General features: G+C 44.5%; 1 protein-coding gene across 4 annotated transcripts in view; it reads left to right on the top strand.

Moving 5' to 3' along the window:
- Nucleotides 1-14,420: 14,420 nt before the first annotated feature.
- The window catches only part of SLCO3A1 (solute carrier organic anion transporter family member 3A1), a 186,442-nt gene continuing 174,551 nt past the window's right edge, over nt 14,421-26,311 (top strand). For 2 of the 4 annotated variants that reach the window (XM_060179356.1, XM_060179354.1), the window contains exon 1: nt 14,428-14,917. In XM_060179356.1, coding sequence (XP_060035339.1) covers nt 14,738-14,917 — 180 coding nt within the window. In that variant the 5' untranslated portion in view covers nt 14,428-14,737. Of the gene's footprint in view, nt 14,918-26,311 lie in introns of all 4 variants that reach the window. The other 2 variants (XM_060179355.1, XM_016190467.2) reach the window with 2 other exon arrangements.

Here is a 26,311-nt window from a genome sequence, read left to right as displayed (position 1 = left end):
TTTCCTTGTGTCTCATTTTAATTACTGGCATCTAGAAGTTTCACTCTCAGGAAAGGTGAAACTAACTCTGTGCAATGTATGTTCCTTTCTAGGAGATTTGGCCAATTCCTCTCCTTGGAACACCGGTCTGTGCCTCCTTTCTGCTGAGTCCTGTGTGGGCACTGCTTCCTAAGTCCCTCCTGTTCTTGGGTCTCTTTCCTCAAGCTGACTCACAGTTCCCTGCTTTTCTCCTTCTCCGCTCACAAAGACAATTGCTTCCTGTCTGTTTTAAAAATCAGAGTTAATAGAAGAGGAAATAAAGTATCATTTTATGATAACCCCTTCATTAAAATTTATAAAAAGTAAGTAGATCTGAATAGCGAAACTTCTAGACTCATCATAATTACCTTTAGTATGTTCTATGTGAACTGTATCTTAAAGTCATTATGGAAGTGTAGCTTTTCACACATCCATCATATTTCAATTAACCACAACTATTATACCCTTTTTTGATGTTCCAATTACAACTTAGCTTATGGGCGAACTCTTTTGTCCTTTCAGCATGGTCACTGGCATCTTGGAAAGTATCTTGAGAGTTCATGTGAAAATGGGCAGTGAGTAAAATGTTACCACTGTTGAAGTATTTCAGGGGGCAAAAGATTGCTTTTCAACATCATGAATTCACATTGATTTTTTTTCTAAAATTATTAACATAATTAATTCACTTCAGTTGAGTCTTACCTCATGAGGTTTTATTGACTTCTGAAACTGTCTAATATATTGATGCAGCAAATGGCCTTGATATGAACCTATTTTGTTCATAGTTATATCCAGGAGATACTGACTTTTTTTTCACGTCACCCTTTTAGTCAAGGACTGGGGATTGGTCTTTGTGGCCCTATGACACTGATTTCCAACTTCATCACAGGTGACCTTTGGGCAAATCAAAGTATGTCTTTACGCCTGAGAGTAATTGTTTTTTTTCTGGGTGGCAGCATGTTGGTTTTCTGATTTTTCAAGAAAAATTTGGCTTCACTCACCCCTGTCTTCAGTTTGGAGGTCCCCATATTAGCCGTGGTCCGTAGTTCCCTTTCCTCCTCTGTGTCTCTATAGTTTTCAGTTACTGACCTCCAGTGCATTTCAGTAGAGGAATGCATAGGAAGAAAGATGTGGCCTCTGGGTAGTCATCTCAATGAGAACAGTGAAAGGACAGGGACATTTTACCCATCTGTCTCAGCCTGGGTAATATGTTTACTTTTAGAAAACCTATTTTTCTTACATTTTTATAGCTATCTTCCTTGATTGTTAACTCCAGACTTCATCCAAGGGATCTAGAAGTCCCGCAGAGTTTTTGCTGGATACAACTAGTATTCTTCCCATCCACAGGTTACTTGCACTGTGGGTTCCCACCACTTATTTAATCCATCCCTTCAGGTTATTCCCAAGACACCTTTAAAAAAGTTTTGTCACTTTAGTGGGCAAATATAATTTAATCTATAATTTCTTTAATTAGTAATTATTTGATTAGTTGAGATTATGAATATTTCTCTGTGTTTATAGAGTTCTGTGTTTGTTTAAATTTTCCATGTGGACTTTCTGTGTTTCTTTTGGAATAGTAGAGCTTCACTTACTGATTTTAAGAATGATTTGTGTCTTGATGACATTAACTTTTTCCTTGGTGCTGAACTATTTTCTGCAATTATACTTTTTTGTGAATAATATTTTTGATGTAAAGGAGTTGTAGTAAAATCTAACTTTTTCTTTGTAAGTCTATTGCTCTTATGCTTAGTGTGTCTTTCTCCTTTCAGAGATCTGGTAATTATTCACTTACAGCTTTGTCTATGCATGTTTAGTGCATTCATTTTTATTATTTTTTTTTGCCTGCTGCATGGTAAGGCTATAATTAGAGTTAATCAATTTTCTCAGGCATTAGATGGATAACCTCTCCCTTTCCCATTTGTATGTTGGTATACTTATTTATATATTGGCATATGTACTAAACTCTACTCCTGGGATGATTGCTTTATTCTATCAATCTGTTAGTTCTTAAGCTAGTCCTATAATGCTATGCTTGATGCTGTTTACACTATATTTAAATACCTGATAAGACATGCCATCTTAATCTAATTGTTACAGTTTTATTTCAAGATTTGTTATGAACTTTAGAGTTGCAGTGCCATACATGAATGGTAAATTGTTTTATCTTCTGCTTTTCCTTTTGTCATTGAAAAATTATACTGGTGTTAATTTTCTGTGGTTGCACTATCTTTGTCAGCTTGTGGGTTTTTTTTATTTATATATATATTTTTATTGCTGGGGCTTTGTGCTGGCACTTACTATGAATCCACTGCACTAAGCAGCCATTTCTCCATTTCTCCTTTTTTTTTTTTCCCCTTGTCTATTATACTTGATAGGATAGAGAGAGCTTGAAAGGGGAGGAGTGGCAGAGAGGGAGAGAGAAAGATAGATACCTGCAGACCTGCTTCATTGCTGATGAAGTACCCCCTTCAGTTGCGTAGCAGGACCTTGACCCCGGATCCTTGTGCATGGTAACGTGTGTTTAACCAGGTGCACTATCACCCAACTCCCTCTTGTCAGTTTTTTATATTAGTGATACCTTGATATTATAAAATCAGTCTTAGGGGAGGGGTATGAATATAGCTCCTCTCTCATATTTCAAATAAAAAGAATGAAAAAGTTAGCAAAGAAATGATACAAATTTGAATAAAATTTGGAAAAAGTCATGTAAAATAGAATTGTCTTTTTGAAGTTCTTAAAGCTATCATTTACCATGAAGAATTCAAATATTTCAAAAAATGTTTGCTTATTTCTTAAAATTTCCTGGTTTTATTTTTGTATTTTTTATACTTTTAAATTTATTTATCTATTTACCTTTTATATATTATATAGACTTGTGTTACAGAATATAGTTCTTGAAAGTGCATATCAGTTTTACTGTTTCTGTTAACAGTAACTGATTTATTTTTCTATGATTATCTTTGGAACATAATGTTTTCTTTAAATTGTATTAGCTGTGTTTTAAATTTATTTTAATTCTATATTGTACAGTCTTTGTTTTAGTATAAATTTGATTTACCAGGCCTTGCACATTCATGATTCCATTGCTCCAAGGCCAACTTTTTCATTCTTATTTCAGAACAGAGAGAGATAAAGACACACAGGAAGAGAAAGACATCACAGCAGTGCTCCTCCACTAATGGAGCTTCCCTGTGTACTGTGGTGTTCCCGCTGGTCCCATGGCTTGAATTCAAGATCCTGCACATAGTAAGGCACATGTTCTACTAGGTGAGCTATCTCCTAGCCTCTGCACTGGGTCTTTACAACATTTATATCTTGTGCTTGTTTTTTAAAGACAAGTTATGCTATAAACAGCTCATGGAAGGCAAATCTTTCTGTCCATTTTTACTGCACATCTTTGCTTTATATATGTGACCTATCAATTGTCTATATGCTTTTTATGTCTTCATTGAAGACTAAATCTTTCTGTACAACTTGATCCATTTAATATTTCTTGCCTTGCATCATTCTTCTATGAATTTAATACCTAATCTTTATTTTTGTCTATGTTTTTGATAAATATTTACTCTTTATGTTTGTGTTCTTTTGTGTTGCATATGTTTTCTTGTAGAGAGGTCCATAGTCAGATATTCTTTTTTATTTTGTATTGATTAAATAGTGATTTATAAGATTATAAGTAAATAGGAGTGTATATTAACACCATTCCCACCACCAAAGATCTGTGTCCCTCCCTCACCCCCCTATATAGTGAAGCTGATAATCTACCCTCACCCTCCACCCAGAGGTTTTTACTTTGGTGATATACTCCAAACTCAGTCAAATTCTACTTCGCTTTCCCTGTCTGTTCATCCTTCTCAACTTCTGTTTATGAGTGAGCTCATAGACATATTCTTTGTTTTTTTTATAAATATTTTAAAAATATTAATTCCCTTTTGTTGTCCTAGTTGTTTTATTGTTACAGTTACTATTGTTGTCATCATTGTTGGATAGGATAGAGAGAAATGGAGAGAGGAGGGGAGACAGAGGGGGAGAGAAAGATAGACACCTGCAGACCTGCTTCAGGAGAAGTGACTCCCCTGCAGGTGGGAAGCTGGGAGCTCAAACCAGAATCCTTATGCTGGTCCTTTTGCTTTGCACCACATGTGCTTAACCTGCTGTGCTACTGCCCAACTCCCTGACATATTCTTTTTTATATTATGTTATTTATTAGTAATTTAATATTGATGTACAAAAGTATAGGATAACAGGGGCATAATTCTACATCTTTGCCACCATCAGAGCTCTGTGTCCCCTTTCCCTCCATTGGAAACTGCCCTAGTTCTCCCAATATCACAGATCTGGGTTTACTATAATTTCTATAACTACATATCTATATTTATATGTATCCCCCTCTATTTTTTCTATGCCTCTGCCTTCTCTTCCTTTCTAAGTTACACCTACTAGTAGCTGAATAATGAATTTTCAGTATCTTAGTAGAGGAGGTTAAATCATGTAAATGTATTACTATAACTCTCCATCCTCTTGACCTGAATAATTACTGGGGATATCTGGGAGTGTGATGCTCAGGCAGAGTCCAGGGAAACCATTCTGTATGCTGACATGAGAAATAGCAACTGCAGGTATTGCATCAGCAAGAAGCTCACACTTGGTCATGGCCTAGTCCATATTGTAAAGAAAGAAATATTCTGAATGTCAAATCTGTGGAACTGATCAAAATCTACAAAGGGATTCAAATCAAAGAATTAAAAAAAAAAAAAAAAAAACCACTCACATTGAGCTGTGGGTTTATGAAACAAAACCCCAAGGAAGAGCCCTTAAAGTGCTTTTTAGAAATCTTTTACTATAAGTGATAATGAGGAAATAGCAGCAACATTCATTTATGGACTTATTCTTAAATATTAGATGAAATTATGCAGATTGGTATTTCCTTTAATCCCCACAACTGCCTGCTGTGAGGATTAGAGGAGATGTATTCACTAAATACTACTCGAAGAGGCACATGTTGTTCTAGTTTTATAGACAGGAAAACACGCTCTAAGTAAGTATGTACATTTTCCAGGCCAAAGTTAGCTGAGTGCCAGTCTCCTTCCAAAAAAGATCTCCTGGTAAGGAAGCCCATTCTGTTGCCATCACACTGTACTGTATTCCTTCTGTTTTAATCTTGTAGTTTTTCCCTCTACATTTTCATAAGCATACAGTCTTTTGAAACTTCTAATTCTGTTTATTATTTATTATCGGGTAAAAATTGAGAAGGAAGATAGACACTTACAGACCTGCTTCACCACTTGTGAAGCAACCCCCCTGCAGGTGGGGAGCCGGGGGCTCGAACCAGGATGTTTACATGAGTCCTTGTGCTTTGTGCCATGTGCGCTTAACCCACTGTGCTACCACCTGGTCCCCAACTTTGTCTCTTTTTAAAAATTTTTAATTAAAGACAGCCAGAAACTGAGAGGAGGGGAGATAGAGACAAGGAAACAGACACCTGCAGCACTGTTTCACCATAGGTGAAGTTTTCCCCCTGCAAGTGGTGACTGGGGGCTTGAACCTGGGTCCTTGTGCATTGTAACATGTATGCTCAACCAGGTACAGCACCACCTGGTCCCTGTCTCTTTTTCTTTTTCCTTTCATTGATAGAAAGACTTCTCTATATGGTTTTCTTTTTCTTTTCTTTCATTCACTGATACTCCATGTGTGTACAACTCCATTGCTCCTGCTGGACTTTTTTAATAGTTAATTGATTTTATTTAGAAAGTGAGAGAGGAGAGATACTATGACACTGTTTGTGAAGCCTCCCCCATTCAGGTGCTTGCATGTGGTGGCAGGAGTCATAGAGTCTGTGTCCTCATGCATAGTAATGTGTTTGCTCTGCCATGTGAGCCATCTCTCAGCCAATCTGCCCTGTGTTCAGGACTAATTCCCCTGGGAAACAGTAGTCTGTATTCAGGGTCCTGGAGATTTGCCTCTATTATGTCCTAGCATCTTCTGGATGTGTATGGTATTGTAGGGAACTTGAGAGAGGTACACAGTGACTACTGTCACAATACAGAAGTCCCGTGTCCCAGTTTCCACTCAGAGCCATAGCCAGACACAACACACAGCACAGGCAGCCCCATATATTCCTTGGTCCCAATTTTTAGTCATCCTGCTCCCTCTCTGTGGGATAGCATGTCATGATTCCAGAAGGATGAACAGAACCTATATCTTCTATAAAGTCAATTATTAATCTTAGCTCTTCTTTTTTATTGGGGTGGGCGGTCTGATGATTTACAATGCAGTCATTGACACATGAGTACAATTTCTTTTTTTTTTAATTTTATTTATTTAAAAAAAAGAGACAGTAACAAAACCATAGGATAGGAGAAGTACAACTCCACACAATTCCCACCACCAGATCTCCATGTCCCATTCCCTCCCTGCCCTGATAGCTTTCCTATTCTTTATCCCTCTGGGAGTATGGACCCCAAGGTCATTGCGGGTTGCAGAAGGTGGAAGGTCTGGCTTCTGTAATTGTTTCCCCGCTGAACATGGGCATTGACTGGTCGATCCATACTCCCAGTTTGCCTCTCTATTTCCCTGGTAGGATTGGTCTCTGGGGAAGCAGAGCTCCAGGACACATTGGTGGGGTCGTCTCTCCAGGGAAGTCTGGTCGGCATCATGCTGGCATCTGGAACCTGGTGGCTGAAAAGAGTTAACATACAAAGCCAAACAAATTGTTGAACAATTATGGACCTAAAGGCTGGAATAGTGCAGATGAATTGTTGGGGGGTACTCACTACAGACTATTGTGTATATATTTTACCCTAGTTTATGGATACATATGAACATATGCTCTATCTTAGGGGACCTGGTCTATATCTAGGTTTTGGGACTAGGAAGTGAACCACCTGGAATGGAATTAGAGAATACTATAAAGGAAAGGTCTCACCTGAATGATGAAGCTGAATGGTTGTCATTCCACACCTGAAGTCTCTGGACACAGTCTGAAGTGAAGCATACTGAGTTGGCACTTGTTGCATTGATTAAGTTGGGATTGGCGGATGCAATATTATTTGGTATGAATTGAGAGAAGCATGCAGGAAAGTCCACCCCACCCTAAGGTTCCAGGACTGGGGGAAATATAGGCTCTATAGTGGAAATGTGAGGTTCCTGCTATCTTAGGGTTCAAGAAGACAATGGATAGTTAATGTTATGATCACATTATTTGGTAATTGGGTTAACTTTGAAAAGTCCCTTTGTTAGGATTTGCTCTATAATACCCAACATCTTGTGTATAGCTGTGCCACTGTCTGTATAGCTGTGCCATTGTCTCTGACCATCAGTGACCTGGAGCAATTTTTCATGTTTCTTAGCCTTTTGGATCTCCTCTGAAGTGAATGTTTTATTCATGTCCTCTGCCCATTTTTGTATGGGATCATTTGATTTTTTGATGCTAAGTTTGCTGAGCTCTTTGTATATTTTGGTTATTAGTCTCTTGTCTGATGTATGGCACGTGAAAATCTTCTCCCATTCTGTGAAGGGTATCTTTGTGTGATAGTTTCTTTGGCTGTGCAGAAGCTTTTCAATTTGATGTAGTCCCATTGGTTTGTTTCTGCTTTAGTCTTCCTTGCAGTTGGGTTTGTTTCATCAAAGATGTCCTTGAGGTTTAGGTGGGAAAGTGTTCCACCAATGTATTCCTCTAAGTATTTGATCGTTTCTGGTCTAACATCCAGTCCTTGATCCATATGGAGTTGATTTTTGTTTCTGGTGAGATAAAGTGGTTCAGTTTCATTCTTCTGCATGTTTCAACCCAGTTTTCCCAGCACCATTTATTGAAGAGAGCCTCTTTCCTCCATTTAATATTTGGGCCCCCTTATCAAAGATTAGATGTCCATAGGTGTGGGGGTTTAGTTCTGGGCTTTCAATTCTGTTCCACTGGTCTGTGTGCCTATTTTTGTTCTAGAACCAGGCTGTTTTGATTATGATGGCCATATAATATAGATAAGTACAATTTCTACGATGTACCAGAACCCCATATTTCTCTCCCTTCTTCCCAAAAGTCCTTTGCTTTGGTGCAGTACACCATTCCCAGTGTACATTTCACTTTGTGTTCTCCTCCCCATCCCTATTTATTAAGTCCCACTTAAACATGTTCTGTTGTGTTCTAAACCACCAGATATGATGCAAAGCAGAATGAATATAATGGTAAAATGCTGCTCCCGATGGCCTCTCCCAGCTCCCCATTCTTCTAAAGTCACAAGGTAGCATATAAAGTTCTACTGCAGTACAGTGGAGCTGAGGCCTGAACATCTGCACAAGCTCAGGGGAACCACACCCTGACTCATTGTCAGCCACTTTGTTCTCACTTCCAGAAAAGAGCCCAGAAAGCCTCTCACTTCCTGCCTGGTTCAGTGTGGTTTGCAGCAACTGTCAGTATCATGTCCCTTTCTCTTTTCCTCCAAGAGGCTCAGGGACTCCTCCTGCCATGTTGTCTTGTCCCAGAGTTCCAGTGAGGAAGGTGTTCCTTCACCAACAGTCACTGTTCTCTCTGGACCAGGATCTGTGTGGGGCAGAAATATGGAGATGGGAGGTATTCATCAGCGGCAAGCAGTAAGCACTCTTAGCAGTAGGTCAGAGTGAGGGCAAAGACTGAATAGGTGGCAAGTGGAGATAGTGGCTGGGGAGAGGGTGCTCTGTAAATGCTTCCTGGAGGAGGTGATATTCCAAGCTGACATTAAATCTGGAAGGATGTAAGCCCAAGATCAAGGTATCTCCAGTGGGGTCTCTCCTAAGGCCCTCTCTGACTGGCAGATTCTGTCCTTATATCATCACCCTTCTGAGTACAGAGCCCATTCTATTCTCTTCTGAGGATGCCAGTCCTGTTGTATTAGGATTCATCCTGACAACCTCTTTTTTACTTTTATTTCTTTAAAGTTTCTATCTAGTGGTCCGGGAGATGGCACAGTGGATAAAGCACTGGATTCCTGACCATGAAGTCCCAAGTTCAGTCTCTGGTAGCACATGTACCAGAGTGATATCTGGTTCTTTCTCTCTACTATCTTTCTTGTGATTAATTCTTTTTTAAAAAAGAATTTTTCCAAATACCTTTTCTTTTTAAAAACTTTTTTTATTATCTGTTTATTCAATAGAGAGAGCCAGAATTTGAAAGGGGGGGTAGAGAGAGAAAGAGACAGAGAGAGAGACCAGCAGCCCTGCTTCAGCATTCATGAAGCTTTCTTCTCTGCAGGTGGGGGCCAGGGGCCTGAAGCCAGGTCCATATACACAGTAGTGTGTGCGCTCAACCAGGTGCACCACCACCCAGCCCCCTTTATCTCTAAATATAACCACATTCTGTAGTTCTGGGGTTGAGAACTTCATGCACTTTGGTGGGGAGGTTGCACAGAGCAGAGAGAAGTTGGCAGCCTTACTGCTCACATTGCTTCCCTTACTATACACATTCTGTAGGGAGAGGGCCTTAGGGACTCTGAGGAAAGGGTTGGGAAGCTAGAGCATGAGAAGGACCCTAACCTGAGCAGGTCTTCCTCCTCTCCTTCATCTGTATGTGACATCCCTGTTACTTCTTCTCTTGTTTCAGATTTTAGTGGCATTTTATACTATGTGGTCTGTGTTCTTTCCTTTCTTCCTTTTTTCCTTTCCTTTCTTTCTTCCCACGTAGGCTTTACTGGGGCTTCATGCCTGTACAATTCCAGCACTCCTCCCAGTGGGCTCTTCTTCTTTCTCAAGTGAGAAGCTTGCCATGTACAATATATTGGGAATTACTCCATACTTGTATTCCTTCTCCTTTAACTCAAAAATAGTTTCCTATAAATAAAACTCTTTTCTAAAATCCAAGTTCCATTATAGATATTCTCTGGCTTCCATTAGTTTTTTTTTCATTTCCTGAATTCACCATTTAAATAGTCTCATTTATACTAATACATATATTTTACACTTTCGTACTGAACTTTAGGATATATGAAAATTAAGAGATGTAATTTAAAAAATATATATCCATGAGTTTAGTAGCTAGCAAACACAGATAGATGATGGAAAAGCATATGGACTAGGCTAGTTGCAAAGTGGAGATGGGGAGAATGGGGAGAGAAAATCCCAAGAAAGACAAATAGCCTTCAACTAAACTCAAATATTATTTTCAAATTAAAAAATCTGGCTTAGTCTCAATTCTGTCCTTGGATGGGTACAATATGTGATAGGTGTGTTTTCAGAAAAGAAAAAAACCACCCATAGGGCAAGAATCTAAGTGTCTATTTTCCACACCACTGACAATTACAAATCATTCCTTGCATTTATTTTTCAACTTTGTGTTTGCTGTGAACAAAATTGAAGCTGGCAAAGGATGGCTCATGTGAATTATTTGAACAACAGCTTCTTGTTGTATTGAATTGCATTTAGGCTGGTTGCTGTGAAATCTTGCTACAATTAACAGTGGAAGGTAGTGTCATTTTTTCCCCCATGCCCATGAAGTTAACCCACTTCTCTCCTAGAAGAATTACTCGTTCTTTCTGAAGTGTGTGTATGGGTGGTCTGCAGATCCTACTCACTAGTAATTTTACATACAGCTGATGTATATTAATGTTGGGGAACATAAGTTAGTCTATTTTCTCTTGCTGTCCAATATGTCAGATATCAAGGAAGCATGTCTTCACAATATTTATAATCCTTCTAGTAGCCAGAGAAGTAAGGAAGCATGGACCCAATACTGGAGTGAGAAATATTTTCACCTGACATAGAAAAGAGTCCTGAAAAGTAAAGAAGACCAACATGATCACAAGGGTCCTGACACAATAGGTGCTGGCATTTGGGTAGGCAGTTGATTGGCTGCTGAGGCCCCTATCTGTGTGCAGTTTTCTCCATGTCTAGTGGGCTTATTCTGGGCAATCCTGGATTCCTGCCACAACTCAGAGATGTTCGCATGAGGTTTCTCTGTGTGCCTCATCAGTCTCCGCTGCAGAGAGTGAGTGTCTGTGTGACAACTCTTGTGATGGAAAGGCTTCCTGTCCAGACAGGGAACCCAGCTTGTGTCCTCAACTTCAGCAAGAGGGTCTGGTTATCTGAGACCCCAAACTGAAACAAGCAGGTTGGAAAATGAGTGAATGCATTCAAAATTGTTTAATATTATACTTGCTTTCTTCGTTTAAAAGATTGGTGATTCGTTTTTATTGTTGTAACCAGAAATCTGATGTAGATACTTGATGCTTGTTTGTATTAATTAATTTAAGGTTCAGTTGGTTGTTATGTATCCTTTTACTTAAAGTACTTAAAGACACCTCATTAAGCACACACACTACAGTGAGTAAGGGCCCAGGTTCAAGCCTGTGGTCCCCACCTGCAGGGGGAAAGCTTCATGAATGGTGAAGTAGAGCTGCAGGTGTCTCTCTGTCTCTCTCCCTCCCCTCTCAGTTTCTTTGTTTCTGTCCAGTAAAAAAAGATGTACACTTTAAGACCCTATCTACAAAACTAAATTCACTTCCTAAACCCACCAATAGAGGGATAGAGGAGAGAAAACAGCTCTAATCTGGAAGAGGGGCCTGCAACATTTCTCCAAGGAAACATTTAAGGTCAAGGTCACTTAGCTGAGGTGTTAAATGGTGTTTAACTTATTGCCTCGCCCATCACAATCATTAATGGCTCTTTTGAGAGGCTGGTTGGAGGGACACCAGAAATATAGGGAAGCTGAAGCCCCTCTTAATCTTCCAACTCCCAGACCTGGTGCTTTAAACAACTTGAGTGGAAAACGCAGTTTAGTTCCTACCACTTGCCCTCTGTGAACCCCACTAGCCACTCATTACCCTTTCTTAAAAGTAAAGGGGGCCAATAAACCAGCTCCAACCCCCTCCCCAATCCTACTGTGGGGTTTGAGTGAGATAAGGGGCATCAAAGCATTCTTATCAGCTTCTCTTGCCATACAGATGTGAGAATGGTTACTATTTATTTGCTCTTCACTCAGCACACTTCTACAGACTGTGCAAGACTTGAGATAAGCAGAAGCATCTGTTGCTTATAAACCCACCTCATCATCCCTGGGACCCTTCTTCTTCTAGCGTTTGCCCTTCTTCCATAGCCTGGGACCCTGATCTGCAGTAAATGAAAGTTGCATGAGGAGTAAGGGATGTGACAAGTTTCTTTCTTCTGACTGTCCTGAGGCCAATACTTTAACATCCTTCTGGCAAACATGACTATTCCTAAGATGTCAGGCACAGATTATTTTCATGTCTGTTTATCATTGATTATGGGAGGAATCTACAGCCCTAATCTGGAATCCTCTTGCAAAAAAAGTATATTGAATTATCTAAAATAGCTAATTTGTAATATCAAATAAATAGTCAGAACTAAGAAGAAGAAGAACAAGGAAGAGGAGGAGAAGAAAAAGGAGAAATAGAAGAGGAAGAAGAATGAGAGAAAAAATGAAATAAAACAACTTAGCATGTGCACCCTGTTTAGGTTGGGGTGTGTGCGCACTGGTAATACCATTACCATTAAAATAAACATTCTTCAATCTCCCCAAATAACCAACCAAGTCACAGCAAATAGGGATCTTATACTTTTGTATAGTGTGTGTATGTGTCGGGGGGACACAAGGTTATGCTACAGAGATGGACTCTGTGTGTTTTATGCTTGTGACAGTGCACTAGTCCAAGTGTGTCTCTGGGTCTCCATTTATCTGAGAAAATAACAAGAACCCCACCCTCCGCAAGAGACAGAACCCTGGGTGATAGAGGAGATGATGCTTGACCATCACTAAGAGCCGATACCCTGATCTCATAGCCTGGCCCACCATATGCTGCAGCAAGTGGCACTGGTGAGTTCCTCCTGCGAAACTGGGCATATAATCCTTGTATCAGGTTCAGAGGTGAGGTGCGTGTTGGGGATGAAATTGTAAATGTGGGTGAAGCACTGCCCTTCTCACTGGCACACAATGAGCCACCAGCTCTTATTCAAAATAAAGACTAGAATGCACTCTGGAAGCCTTTCCAGTAACAACTGTATCACAGTTCAGAGACAAGGAGTTGTCTCAACCCAGCGTTGCAGCTGGAAGCCAGGGGCAGGGAAGGAATTTGCTTATCTGGTGTCTACTCAGGAAGTAATGGGTAAGGGGTTCGACCCTGCCAGTGGTCAAAAGGGCCAAGAGGAAGAGGGGAAGATTCTAGAGAAGTCTGTGGGTGAGGGCAGGGTGTGAGAATGAGGTGAGAGACATGACGAGGAGAGGGAGATGGGAAGACCTTTGTGCTGGGAGCCAATTCAGATAAGAGGACCAGTCAAGGAAAGGGGAGCACTGGCAGGGCTAGCCAGCAGTAGCCCAGGTCGTATTTGAGAGGTATAGCAGGCCAACACACTTCACGCCAGCCCTTCAGCATTCAAGGATTTGGAGAAAGTAAAAATCCTACTCAGTTTGGAATTCCAGACGGCCTTGGTGCACAGGCCAGTGGAACCTCTTCCTGGAAAAGATTACTAAGTGAGGTTTTTCATGTCATTCATTGGCTAGCGCCCCTCGCCCCTCCCATCCCATTCCCAGCCCAGGGAGAAGTTGTTGGGAGCTTGCTGGTGCTTGTCCAGTTTCTTCTGAGCTTCCAAACTGGCTCAGATGACCAGTTCCTGTTTGTAGTGCTAGTGCCCCAACTTCCAAGAAACAAAGAGTGGTTGCCTCAGCCCTGCCCTGCCCTGCCCTGCGGCCAACGCCCAGGAAGGGCCGGGCCACCAACCCAGGGAGGGGTGAGCCCAATCGCTCAAACGGGTTCCCGCGGAGGCGGCGGCTGCTTGCCTGAGCAGGGACTTTAGGCAGATGGAGGGCGGGAGAAGGCCCTCTGCTGGGGTCGCTGCGACCCTGCAGCCGCCTGGATACCAAGGCCGTGAGCGACTGCTGGGCTGCACGACCTCCCTGGATTCACTGAACTCCACGGTCGCCCCACTGGGCGGTCCTGAGCCATGCAGGCGCGCCCAGGGGCGGGGAGGAGGGACAGAGGCGGGCTGGCGGCTGCACACGCCTCAGTGGCTCTGACCTCCGGCATCTCCCCAAGCCCCAGAGCGCAACGTCTGTCCGCTGGAATATCCGGGCTGTGTATGGGGGCGGGGGAGGACGACACAGACCTTTCCTGGGTACTCGCTCTGGTCTCTCCGCTAGATCCCCGCCCCGTGCGGACGCCTCCGCGCCCCGATTTCCTACCGCAGTACCACCTCGCGTCGGCGCGGTGCCCCGGGCCCCGCAGCGTCATCTAGCGATAGGGCACCGCCTCTCTCTCCCCGGGGCGCCCCTCTTGGCTCCACCGCGTTCCCCCATTGTACAGCAGCTGAGCCTCCCAGCCTCCGCTACCAAGTCCCCCGGGGTGCCCCCCAAGCCGGTTCCCGCGCCTCTCCTGGGGTGCCCGGCGGCGCGGCAGCAGCTGGGACGCGCAGCGGAGAGCGGGTGCCGAGGCCGGGTGCGGGGAGCTGGGCGCAGGGAGCGGGCCATGGCTGCGGCTGGCGTCCGCGGGCAGCGAGGCGGCGGCGGTCGGCGCGACGAGCCCCTGTGATTGGCACAGCCGAGCCAGAGGAGGCGGCGCGGGGCGGGCAGAGGAGGCGGAGGAAGGGGCGAGCGCGGCGGCGACGCGGAGCTGAGCCTCCACCTTGAAGCTAGGACTGGGGCGGCCGCCCGGGGCGGGGACAGCTCTCAGCTTCGCGGCACGCACCCGCGCCAGGCAGCGGCCCCGACACCCCGGGCGAGCGGTCGGGCGGCGGCGGGGGAAGGATGCAGGGGAAGAAGCCAGGCGGCTCTTCGGGCGGCGGCCGGAGCGGCGAGCTGCAGGGGGACGAGGCGCAGAGGAACAAGAAGAAGAAAAAGAAGGTGTCCTGCTTCTCCAACATCAAGATCTTCCTGGTGTCCGAGTGCGCCCTGATGCTGGCGCAGGGCACCGTGGGCGCCTACCTGGTGAGTCCCCAGCCAACTCCGCTGCGACGCCCCTTTTGCAGCCCCGCGCTCCCGCGGCCGGTTGGCACGGAGCGGGCGGCCTGGACGCGGGGGCAGGCAGGCATGACCTCGGCCCCGCGTGGAGGCTGGCGAGTGGTGCAGAGACGGCCGCGGAGGGGAGCAGCCGGCTCGGGCTGCAAAGCAAGCGAGCGAGTGCGGGCGGGACCGCGGATGCCGGCAGCTGCTCGCGGCCGCCGCTGGGGCTGGGGGGCCCGGGGAGCAGAGGCGGCGGGCAGGTGGGTGTGAAGCTGTGCCAGTACCCCAGGCAGGCGCAGACAAGGGGCGAGTTCGGGAGTCCCCTGGAGAGACAGGCGCGGCAGTTTTCAGATGACCTGCCTATGGGAAGAAGAGCCCGTTAGCATCCTCGGCCTCCTCTCCATTCCGTTTGCCTGTATAACAAATCCGTTCTGCATCATTTTCTCCAGTGCTTCCTCCATCCTCCAGTTACCAGGCTGGGAGTTTAACAGCTAAGGAAAATGCCCAGAGTATGGCCCATGGAGCCGAGGCTGCAGGAGTCTCTTGCCAGCCCCTATCCCAAAGGACTGGGATAAAGTTCCAGTACTTGGAGTTTGTGTAGCTGCTGCTCCCCCGCTGAGACTTCAGTCCCCCACGGAGGTCGCTTGCCCCCGGGGGGGGGGGTGCATCTGTAAAGTGTGCCTCTATCTTGTCATCTTGTTTGGCTTCTGAAAGGGGTAAGACTACTGAAAAGGCCAGGGGTGTAGAACACAGCAGAGCAAACAGCTTGTAATGACTCAGCACTGACAGTCTCTACTTTGCTGCTTCCTCCTGCCCTGCACAGGTGGTCCCAACTTGAGCTCAGGAAGGTTCACTTCCAGACCCAAGTGCAGCCCTGTCTCTACAGGAGAGGTTTCTCAGTCTGTAGTGTTAAGTCATTACTTGACTACTGGCCTGAAATGGAAATCAAATGTTGGAATTTGAGTGCAAGTTAACAAGTCTGATGGAGATAGAATTGGACAAGATTTTGACTGTTAGACGCTTCTGTGCAGTTTACTGATGGCACCACAAATCCCTCCCTCCAGGCTCTGCAGTTAATAAGGGCAGTAGTAATGCTCTGGATACCTCATGAAGGGTCTCCCACTTGCTGTCAGATGCAGACTGCTTGTGGGGTAGAGAGAGTTATATGGTGATGGGGTGGGGTGGGGGTTGGGGCTCAGCACTGCTCCTCATTAAGGGCCACCAGGTTTGTGAGATCCTCATCCCTGGCCTCTTATCACTTGTATGCTGCAGGTGAACCCTGTAGCCAAAAGCATATTTTCTTTTCTGATTAGATGTTTGTTTTGTAAACAAACACACCTCAGTCTATAATTTGATTACCCATTGTAGACAGCTGTGGCCTCTGGAGCTGGGGGGGGGGAGTGACCATGTGTCAGAGGCTTATGGGGAAGATTTGACTGTGAAAATATTAAAATAGACATATATATCCCAGAGATGCAAATGTACATGAATGGAATATATGCTGGAGCACTGTAGTGCATGCAAAGTGGGTTGTAGCTCAGCAGGTCTGTGGTGGACAGGGTAATCGGCAGCTGCTTCCAGTGTCACGGTTTGCCTCTACTCAGTTCTGCTCAGTAGAGCTTATTTGTGTGTGGTGAAGACAGGCAAAACTTTTCACACTGAGAATGAGAAGGGCATAGGCTTTGCTTGCAATGGTCTAAAGGGTTTAGAAAGAAATGAAGCTGAACTTCAGATGAGTGGCCTAAACTCCTTTAGAAAGTTAAATGGCTGGAGGGGCATGGAAGGACCAGGGCTGGTTTTAGGAGCTAGGAAGTTGACTTTAATCCTTGAGTACGATAGCAGGAAGGGGAAGATTGGAGTCTACCAGGTTAGGGGCTGAGGAGGGTATTTCCAGCCTGGTTGGGGATGGGGGTAGAGAGCTTGGGCCATAGGGGTCAGCAAATGACTGGCAGACAGCAGATGGGCACCTAGGAGAGGGGAGGAGAGGCCCAGGAAATTCAATCCCTTTTCATTACTAGGGGTGGAGGCATGGGGGCTTGGCCTTTCCCGGCTGTCCTTGACTCTACCTCCATTGCCATCTGAACCTCTTGAAAATGGATCATTTGCTTTCCAGGGTTGACTGAATCAGCCTGCTTGCTATAGGTCTTACTTTTCTGGCTACTTCAGAGTTTTCATTTGTCATCTGAGAATGGGGGGGGGGGATATTATTCCTTCAGATATGTGAGACCTCTTTACGTGTGAGTTGAGAATGAAATATTGCAGGATGTCTGTGGGGAAGGCGTATTTCTCCTTTTACTTCATCAGGGCTTCCTTAGGATACCCAAGACCTGTGTACTCTTGTGTATTGTATATGCAAGGCATGTTCCATGTATGATCTTTACCTTCCTTTGGAGGTGACTTTTTCAGATGCCCAGTGAAGGGCACTATTGTGGTATGGCCATCAATGCTTCTTTTCTTTTTTTTTGGCCTCCAGAGTTATTGCTGGGGCTCAGTGCCTGCACCATGAATCCACTGCTCCTGGAGGCCATTTATCCCCCTTTTGTTGCCCTTGTTGTTGTAGCTTTGTTGTGGTTATTATTGTTATTGTTGATGTTGTTCATTGTTGGATAGGACAGAGAAAAATAGAGAGAGGAGGGGAAGACAGAGAGGGGGAGAGAAAAGCAGACACCTGCAGACCTGCTTCACCGCCTGTGAAGTGACTCCCCTGCAGGTGGGGAGCCAGGGACTGGAACTGGGATCCCTACACCAGTCCCTTTTGTGCCATGTGTGCTTAACCTGTTGCGCTACCGCCCAACCCCCAAAAATGCTTATTTTCATAGAGAAGAGGTTATGATTGCAATTTTTATTCTAATGACAGATTTTGTACTTGATCCAAAAAAATCCATGCAAGTTGCCTTCTCATTTAGTAGCCCTGGATGCCTTATTTTGTATTAGAAGACTTCATTTCATGTCTCCCTTTCCTTTCTGAACAGACAGACTACCCAGCACTTTTCATGACATCAGTGACATTGGTATAGATTTTCTGGCTGCAGGGGTGGTGCAGGGAGCTGCCTGTGATTTGAGAAGCAAGTTCTAAAGGCAGAGGGGTGTGTGTGTGTGTGTGTGTGTGTGTGTGTGTGTGTTGTTGATTCCCTGCCCCCCCCATGCCGAACTTACTCAAGGGAGAACTACAGACCATATGACCCACTCACTGTTCAGCTAGACAGAAAACTAGCAACTTTTCACCTGAGTGTCAGGAACTCCCAGGGAGCATAGAGGACACTACAGCTGACACCCCAGGGCTCAGTGAGGCTACAGTTAAGGTCCTCTGCTGCAGCTTGTGCCAGCTGTGGATTCTGAAATGTTACCCTTGCAGATGCTTGAACTGGAAATAAGGCTCAAGGTAGTCCTAGAACGCCGCCTTTGTAGTCTCTTAAGCTGTGATGGCTGTGAAGTGATTTTTTTTTCCAATACAGAAAAGGGAACAGCTTGGTTTGGTGATCTTTGTGTGTCAAATAGAGAATGCAGTTTCCTTTTCTTCTTCTTGAGTCTTTGTTTCGCGTGGTTTCTGAACTGACCTACTTCAAGGATGCAACATCTGCTTAAGACTTGGCTGTTCAGAAAAGGTGAAGACATATGGGTAGTGCAGGAAAAGCCATTCTGTGTGCACTTCCTGCTGCTTTCTGGAGACCCACTGCAATATTCTTCCCTTCAAGCCATTCACTGAGGCTGGCCCAGCATATAGAGATTTGTGCCTTATATTGAATTACTAAGAGCAGGAGTAGATAAGGATGTGTCCAGGAAATTAAAGCCTCTGACACCACAGCAGGCTGATTGAGGCTGCCATACAAATGCATTTGAATTTCCTCAGGATTAAAACTTTAAAAGGCCAGTTCCATAGGCAGTGCCTGGAACCAAGGATGGGTATGTGTCTACCTATTGTAATGTAAAAGCAGTCTGACACTTGGTGACAAAGTAAGGAAATAAAAGACTAAGTGTCTTTAACAAGGTCCCATCCCATTGCTTGGCTTTATTGTTATATATATTTTTAGGCCTGAGAACATTCATGGGATTGCATTTAACTGTGAAGCAGAACTGTGCACTTGTTTTTCTTTTCCTTTTAAAGATGCATCATTTTAAGAGTGATGTTTTGCATATCTAACTGAGAAACAGACAGCTAAGAGACATTTTCAAAGTTCTTGTCAAATTAATATGACGACTAAGGCAACTGCATTTTACTTAATCAAATTATTTTACACACTTATGGTTACTCAAAGTGACAAATTCCCTGCTATTTGCATAATAACTACATAGCCCAAGATAGTTAGAAGTCAGATTACCCTGCTTTTTTTTTCTTACAGCTTATTTCAAAGTATTTAGTTAATAATTTTTCATAGAAAAAAATTTGCTTCTGAAAATCCCTTTCAGCTGGCTCTGTATACACACCTTGGTTTCTGTGCTTTGATATTCCTTGTGTGTTTGACTCTCAGGGCAACTAAATTAGTTGTAAAGTTTAGAGTGCTTATAACCCTCTCTGCTCTTTCAACCTGAGAAGTCTTACTGGAAGGATGATTACTGAGGCTCAGCCTTGCTGACCAATTACTCAGTTCTCACAGCTTGCCCTGCCTGCCTGTTTGTTGTGTACTAGGCCTGAGAAATATCCTCCTGTGCAGAATCACTGGGCAAAGGCAGTTTGAGCAAGAGGTCTGCTGTGACTTTATCTTGCTGATCTCCATGCAGACTTTGAGGCTCTGCCATGTTCAGAGACCAAGCTTACTAGCAGACTGGCCTAGGAGGAGTGGAGAGCATGAGGGCTCAGCTACATTTCATGGTGGTTCAGGCGCTGAGTAAAGAAATACTCTGCACGTGCGACTGACTAGTGGCAGCAACAGAGCAGAGGCTGGTTTGGGGGGAGTCTTATGCAGAGGCTAAGAGTGGAGACTGTGACAAACTGACCAAAGTCCTTAGCAGGACTGAGGACTTCCTGCAGTGCCAGTGTCAGTGCCAGACTGAGTGAGGGACCTGCAGATGACTGGTCCGGGGCCTTTGTCACTTGCACAGATTTCACTGCATGCATCATTTGAGAGCCATGTTCATCTGAAGTACAGCCAAGGTGCATTGTCACTCTGCTCACTGATGTTTTATACGTGTGACACATGTACTCTGTTATATTCCTTAGGTCAGTGTGTGTGTGTATGTGTTTTACATCTGTATGCCTGTTCTGTATCATTATATTCACCATAGATGTACTAACATGCAATGCTTTTAGGGGAAGATATTAAAGGGTTTGTCAAAGGTATGACTTGTACACAAATTTACTATCTGGACTTCCTTTGGTTACCTTTAGTAACCTCTAGGCCAGACAACATGCTTGCTCTTTAAATTTATTTTTCCTTTGTTTCTAGGTCTGTATTTACAAAACAGACAATAAAAAGTGAATCACTGACTTTCATAGGATACGTGATTTGAAGATAACGTATTTTAGTAATCTACATGTGTTGATGTGATTGAAATTATTGAATAATGGTTACAACTCAAATTTCATGGTTAAAACTCTGACTCTGAGATTATTTTATTTGGCACTGGGAAAAGAATCTGAGGTCTTATACATGTGTAATACCCCTACTGAGTATTCTCACTAGGTCCTACTCTTTCATTCTTTTACTTGTAAGAGAAACAGAGAAGAGAGATGCCACAGCACCACTCCACTACCCATGGATCTCCTCCCAGGGCTGTCCATGGTGCTCCCATACGGTGTCAGAAATCGGACTCTGAATACGTAAGACCTGTGCTCTATCCTGGCCCTTTCAGCTCGAGTGAGTTAATACTCCACTGACAAGTACCTGTGGCAGTAGGCTCATTGGATTCACTCCTATGCTCTCCCCTTTCTCTTTACTCTCCTCTGAGACCTTGAACTGGTGATGGAGCCTGTATGTGCCTTGGTTTTAAAGCCAGGATTATCACAGCACCTATCCTGCTTGCATGCTGTGAGGAAGAAATGAGTTGGTAAGTGTGCAACACTCCCCAGCACATGGGACATGATCAGTACTACCTAGTATGATTATTAACAGTAGGGTCACACCAATTTACTGTAAATGATAACTGTAGGGCCCCCACAATTGTGAACTAAAATGATTTCTCTCAAGCTTTTTTGGCTTTGTGGAGTGAATTTAACATTCAAGCATATCTCTGTTCTGCATGGAATCTTCTCTGAGAGGTAAAATGTTGTGAGAGCAAGAAGTAAGTCCTGCATGTTAATTTTGTTTACCCCCATTAGAAGGGCAGAAATCCATCTGTACCTCAAGATGCTGTCGGGATTCCTGGTTCATGGGCAAGGAATCCTCTAGTAGGTGATATCAACTATTTACTTTAGCTGAGTGGAACGGGGACAGCATCGGGACAGTGGGGTGGCTTGATGCCCACTGTTGAGAGTCTGCTGTCGCTCCTCCTTGTCTGCCAAAACAGAATGGAGGAGGTCCAGGCTGGGTTGTGAGTGGCAGTGGGGCAGGAAAGGAGTGTCAGCTTGTGGTCACAAGGCCTAGACCTGTTTTGAGATTGAGTGTGAGTCTAGACCTGCTGTCTCCCCTCTCCCAGTGGCAATACTGACCTGAGCCTCACCATCCTCATCTGAAAAATTGCAGATGATATGATGGTGGAGAGGTGAAATGGACGAACAAAGTCACAATGACTCTCAGAGTGCAGTATTCAGTACCTGCTTTAACAGTCATGGACTGATGCTACTTTTTTTTTCACTTGACCATAGCACTTGTCAGCTCTGGCTTTTGGTGGTGCTACAACTCAAACCTGAGGCCACTGCTTTGCAATTCCTGAGCACCACCCTGTACTGTCTCCTTGCCCTTCCAGCCTACTCATAGACCTTTGCTCAGGTCACCTCTCCAGGAACTGAGGATTTGAGGACTGAGTGAGTCCTGAGCCTGTCTCTTGCTTGGGCTGGAGGTCTGCAGCCTTGCTGCTGCTCTGCTTCTCTGGCAGAAAAGGCTGACTGGCCACTTCAAGGTGGCCTGTGGTGGCAGGAGGGGGGCTGAGGGACATATGCTATGCACATATGCTGCCCTCTAGGTGGCCTTGTTCAGGGCTTGTGACCTCAGAGATGAGCCCTGCTTGCCTGGCAGCACTGAATCTGTGCTTTGCCCTGTAGTCGCCCTGCGGCACTGGCTGAGCAGGGCTCCTGAACTGGCACATACCTTTCCTTGCCTCCATCCCTTCTGGGGGTTCAGAGTAGGGTCTTGGTACAGTCTTCTTTCTCATCCTGCAGTCCAGCCTCTGACTCTCAGATGATTTCTGCCTTTCCCTTCTCCCCCTGCAGAGCCACCTGTGTCTGCTCTTCACATGCTGTACTTCACGGGCAGTTTTACAAGCAGTTTCCTCCCCCAGGCCGGTCTCCCCTGCCCCTGGGAAGGGTGGGTGGGAATGGTCTCCTCCCTGCAGTCTTACTGTGGGAGAGTTCTCAGTTCCCCTGCAAGTGCCACATCATGAGAAAGAATGTGCTCTCTGATGATTCCCAGTCTCAAATGTTTAGTGGTTGTGTGTGAGCTTAAGGAAAGGAGATTTGCCTGAAACCTAAAGCTTTGGGCCTCCCCTAACCACAGAGGTGGAGTGAGAGGGAGCTTGGTGCTGGTGCTTGGTGTCCCAGTGATGACACAACAACAGAAACATTTCACAGGCTGCAGGCAGGGTCTCTACAGGTGCTTGTCCTCAACTTCTTTATTTCAGTTCTTCTTTGTGGCTTTGAATCAAGCACTTCTGGGGGGGGGGCATTTAATAGCTCAGCTCTTTAATAGAAATGGTGGTAGCCAGTCCACTGCTTCTTAAGTAGCCAGACATTCCTCTTCAAGCAGGGAAGTATTTTTCTGTTGACTGTTCACAGTTATTTCACTGTTTGAGATACTATAGCTGGTCTTTAGAATTTTCCAGGACATAGTAACTAAGTGCCCTACTTTTTCTGTGTGTGTGTGTGTGTGTGTGTGTTTGGGGGAGGGGTAGGAGCAAAGTTGTGAACCCACCTTCCTCCTTGCCTTGTTTCCTTAAAAAATACATTGGCATCACCTCTTCAGTACTCTCTTCTGGGATGTCACATCTCAAGTGACATTTTAAATTATATATAATTTCTTTGGCATTGTCTTTCAAACTTGTCATACTTCATAATCAAGCTCCTGAGAATTCTGGAAACAGGCTATGGCCACCAACCCATCCAGGCAGGAAATGGTATAGCTGCCATATTGCTAGGATGGACAGAGGCTATAAGCCCCTGCTCATTACTCAGTGTAGGGTATGCCACTTGTTCTGTGAGTTTGTCCACCTATCAGCCCAATAGTCCATACATCCACCCATCAACCCAACCCCCATTCATTCATTCATTCATTCATTCATTCATTCACTTAGCCAGCCAGCCATATTCCTTATGTGTGTCCTATGTATGTGTTGGCAGACTCAAATTTGCCCTTTAGACAGGTATCCAGATAATGAACTTGGCCATCCTTGAGACTTTCTCATAGAAAGTTAAAAGTATATTGTAGCTCTTATTCTATAGCCATCAGGCTTCTGGTAGTAGGGTTAATAGAAATAGACAGGGACTGAACCAGCTTGCCATGAGCAGTCCTGGGGAATGCAGTCTGACAGGGGCAGGGACTCCTAAATCTTCTCACCACCACAAAGCTGGATCCAAGAAGGCAGAGGTGGCTTGACCTCTGTTTCTTTCTTTCCTTCTCCCCCCCACCTCCCCCCCAGTGAAAGACTACTGTAGTAAGTTTTGGAATGGAATGGCTGGTATCATTCCCTCCCCCATTCTGGAAAAGGCTTATGTAAAGCAACAGAGCTCCTAAGTGTTGATGTACTCCCTTATCTGAGTCTGCCGCTCTCCCATCTCCAGTTGATTAGAATGAGAAATTACCACCTTGAATATCAGCAAGTTGAAATTGGAAAGCTGCCCTCTGACTGATTATATAAGCCTTAAAATACTGTACCTGAAATCCTGTGTTTGCTCTGCTAAGAAATCCCTTAATGAAGACAAAAATTTCTCAGCAGCACAGGCCCATATGTTTTTATTATGTAAGATTCAATTATTGTGATGCAACCTGCAAAAGGAAGAATGGTGTTGATTAGTTAATCTTCCCACTGCCTATTTGGGTCAAAGTATTATTTGAAGCTGACTTCTAGGGCCACACAGATTGAACCTCTGGATCTCAACTCCAGACCCCTGCTATCCAGGGGTGCAAGCACTGGTTCCAGCATTATGGTCACTGCCACTCTCAAGGCTGTTTTGTGAACCATGCAGGTTGCAGATGGCTCCACATGCTGGGGCCACACATACCTCACTGCTGGAGTGCTAGCTTTTTGGAGGTTCTAGCTTCCTCAGTTATACACAAAGAGCTGATTTTGGATCATGGAGAAAGCAGGAGAGAAAAGGTTTCAGGGGAACCAGACCAGATGAAGTGGATCTACAAGTGCCTCCCACAGGAATCTCCCATCTTTATGAATTGAGGGTGAGATTCAGGACTTAATATGTGGCATGGTGTGTTGCCACCCCAGTGCTGGTAAATACTATGGCAGTTTCAAAAACTTACCATGCCAACAACTCCTTTCTGTCAGCCAGAGGGAGGATCACTTTTGGAAACAAAAACCATAAATTAGCACCTTCCCTTTACCTTTGCCAAGCCATGGAAATTCATATAAATAGGTCAGAAAGTCGGCAAGCAATTTTTCAGCTTGCTGCTCAGGGAAGGGAGGTCCTTCATACTCCCCCTGGCCTCAGATTGTCAGGGATCCATCCAGCAGTGCTTGGGATGCAGCTCTTTATCTGGCTGAGGAGCAGGGATGGCATGGTTGGCCTGTGTCCCCAACTGGTCTCAGTCTGCATTGGAAGACACTAAGTCACTTACCCAAACATGTACCTTCTTCCCCATCCTGCCCAGCCTAGCCAGCCTGGGGGAGCAGGAACACAGTCCAGAAGAGTTTCATCTGGAGAAATAATGATTATAAGCATATACATATACAAATAGAAATAGTGTTTTGGTAAATGCTGGGGGAAATACTGCTTGTTTTCTCATTCTCTTTGAAATATTCCCCACCTTTCTGAGTTGACTGGCATTCCCTAAGGAGGCATCTTATCTGTCCTTAATCTACTGAGCAGATAAAAATACTTCCCCACATTTGTTCTTATCTGTCTTCTGATATTTTGGATTTCCTTGAGGAATGCTTTTAACATTTAAAAATAGTCCTACCCAGACAGCAATCACAAGTAAGTCATGATCCCCAATTCCCTTGGCTTCCAGGGAGACTGCTCAGTGTGACATAGAAAACTAACCTTTAACTAAATTTGTTTATTGAAGTCTCATCAGTGTATCACATCATATAGATTTTGGGTGTTCATAGTTGAAAATCAGCACTTGTGCCTGGGGAGGTGGCTCAGAGAATAGAGCACAGGGCTTGTAGATGGGAGGCCCCAGGTTTGATGCCCAACAATGCATGAGCTAGAGTGGAACTCAGTGCTCTAGTGCTCTAGTCGCTCTCTTGTTTAGTACATTAATTTAAAAAAGAAAATCAGGGGGCCAGGCGGTAGCACATTGGGTTAAGTGCACATGGCACAAACCTCAAGGACCGGCACAGGGATCCAGGTTAGAGCCTCTGGCTCCCCACCAGGAGCAGTGGATTCACAGTGCTGGCACCGAGCCCCAGTGATAACCCTGGAGAAGAAAAAAGGAAATCAACACATGCACCCATTTTTCTTGATTTATATTGTCCACCTCCTTACCCCCTCACCCACTCCCACTTCCTTTCTGGCAAGCACTCATTAGTCATACAATGTAGAATCTTACTGTTTTATTTAGTTCACCAATTTCAAACAAACATTTCTGAGCCTCCTGAAGAAGCTGGATTTTCCTGTGTCTGAGGCTGGCCCCCTTTCTCTTGGTGCCCCTTGAGTTGATTTCAGCGCTGCTGTCTCCTGATTGTTCATTACTTTTTCTTCTATCCCTCCTCTGGCCCCACAGCACCACATCACCTGCACCCTGTGACAGGATGTCAGACTCACTGAGGCCAAGGCCCCACAACCAAAACCCTGCCATTCCTGGGTTGGCAAGATAGTTCACCTGGATGGTGCACCTGCTTTGCTTTGCATAAGCCTACATTTAAGCCCAGCACCTACTACATTGCAGGAAGTTTCAGTGCTGTGGTGTTTCCCTCTCCTTCTATCCCTCAGATTCTGACTCTTTCTTTTTTTTTTTTTTTTTTTTTTTTAAATATTTATTTTATTTATTTATTCCCTTTTGTTGCCCTTGTTGTTTTATTGTTGTAGTTATTGTTGTTGTTGTCATTGTTGGATAGGACAGAGAGAAATGGAGAGAGGAGGGGAAGACAGAGAGGAGGAGAGAAAGATAGACA

The sequence above is a fragment of the Erinaceus europaeus genome, chromosome 20 (genome assembly GCF_950295315.1).
Source record: "Erinaceus europaeus chromosome 20, mEriEur2.1, whole genome shotgun sequence".
Lineage (NCBI taxonomy): Eukaryota > Metazoa > Chordata > Mammalia > Eulipotyphla > Erinaceidae > Erinaceus > Erinaceus europaeus.
This window is presented reverse-complemented; position numbering and strand designations above follow the sequence as displayed.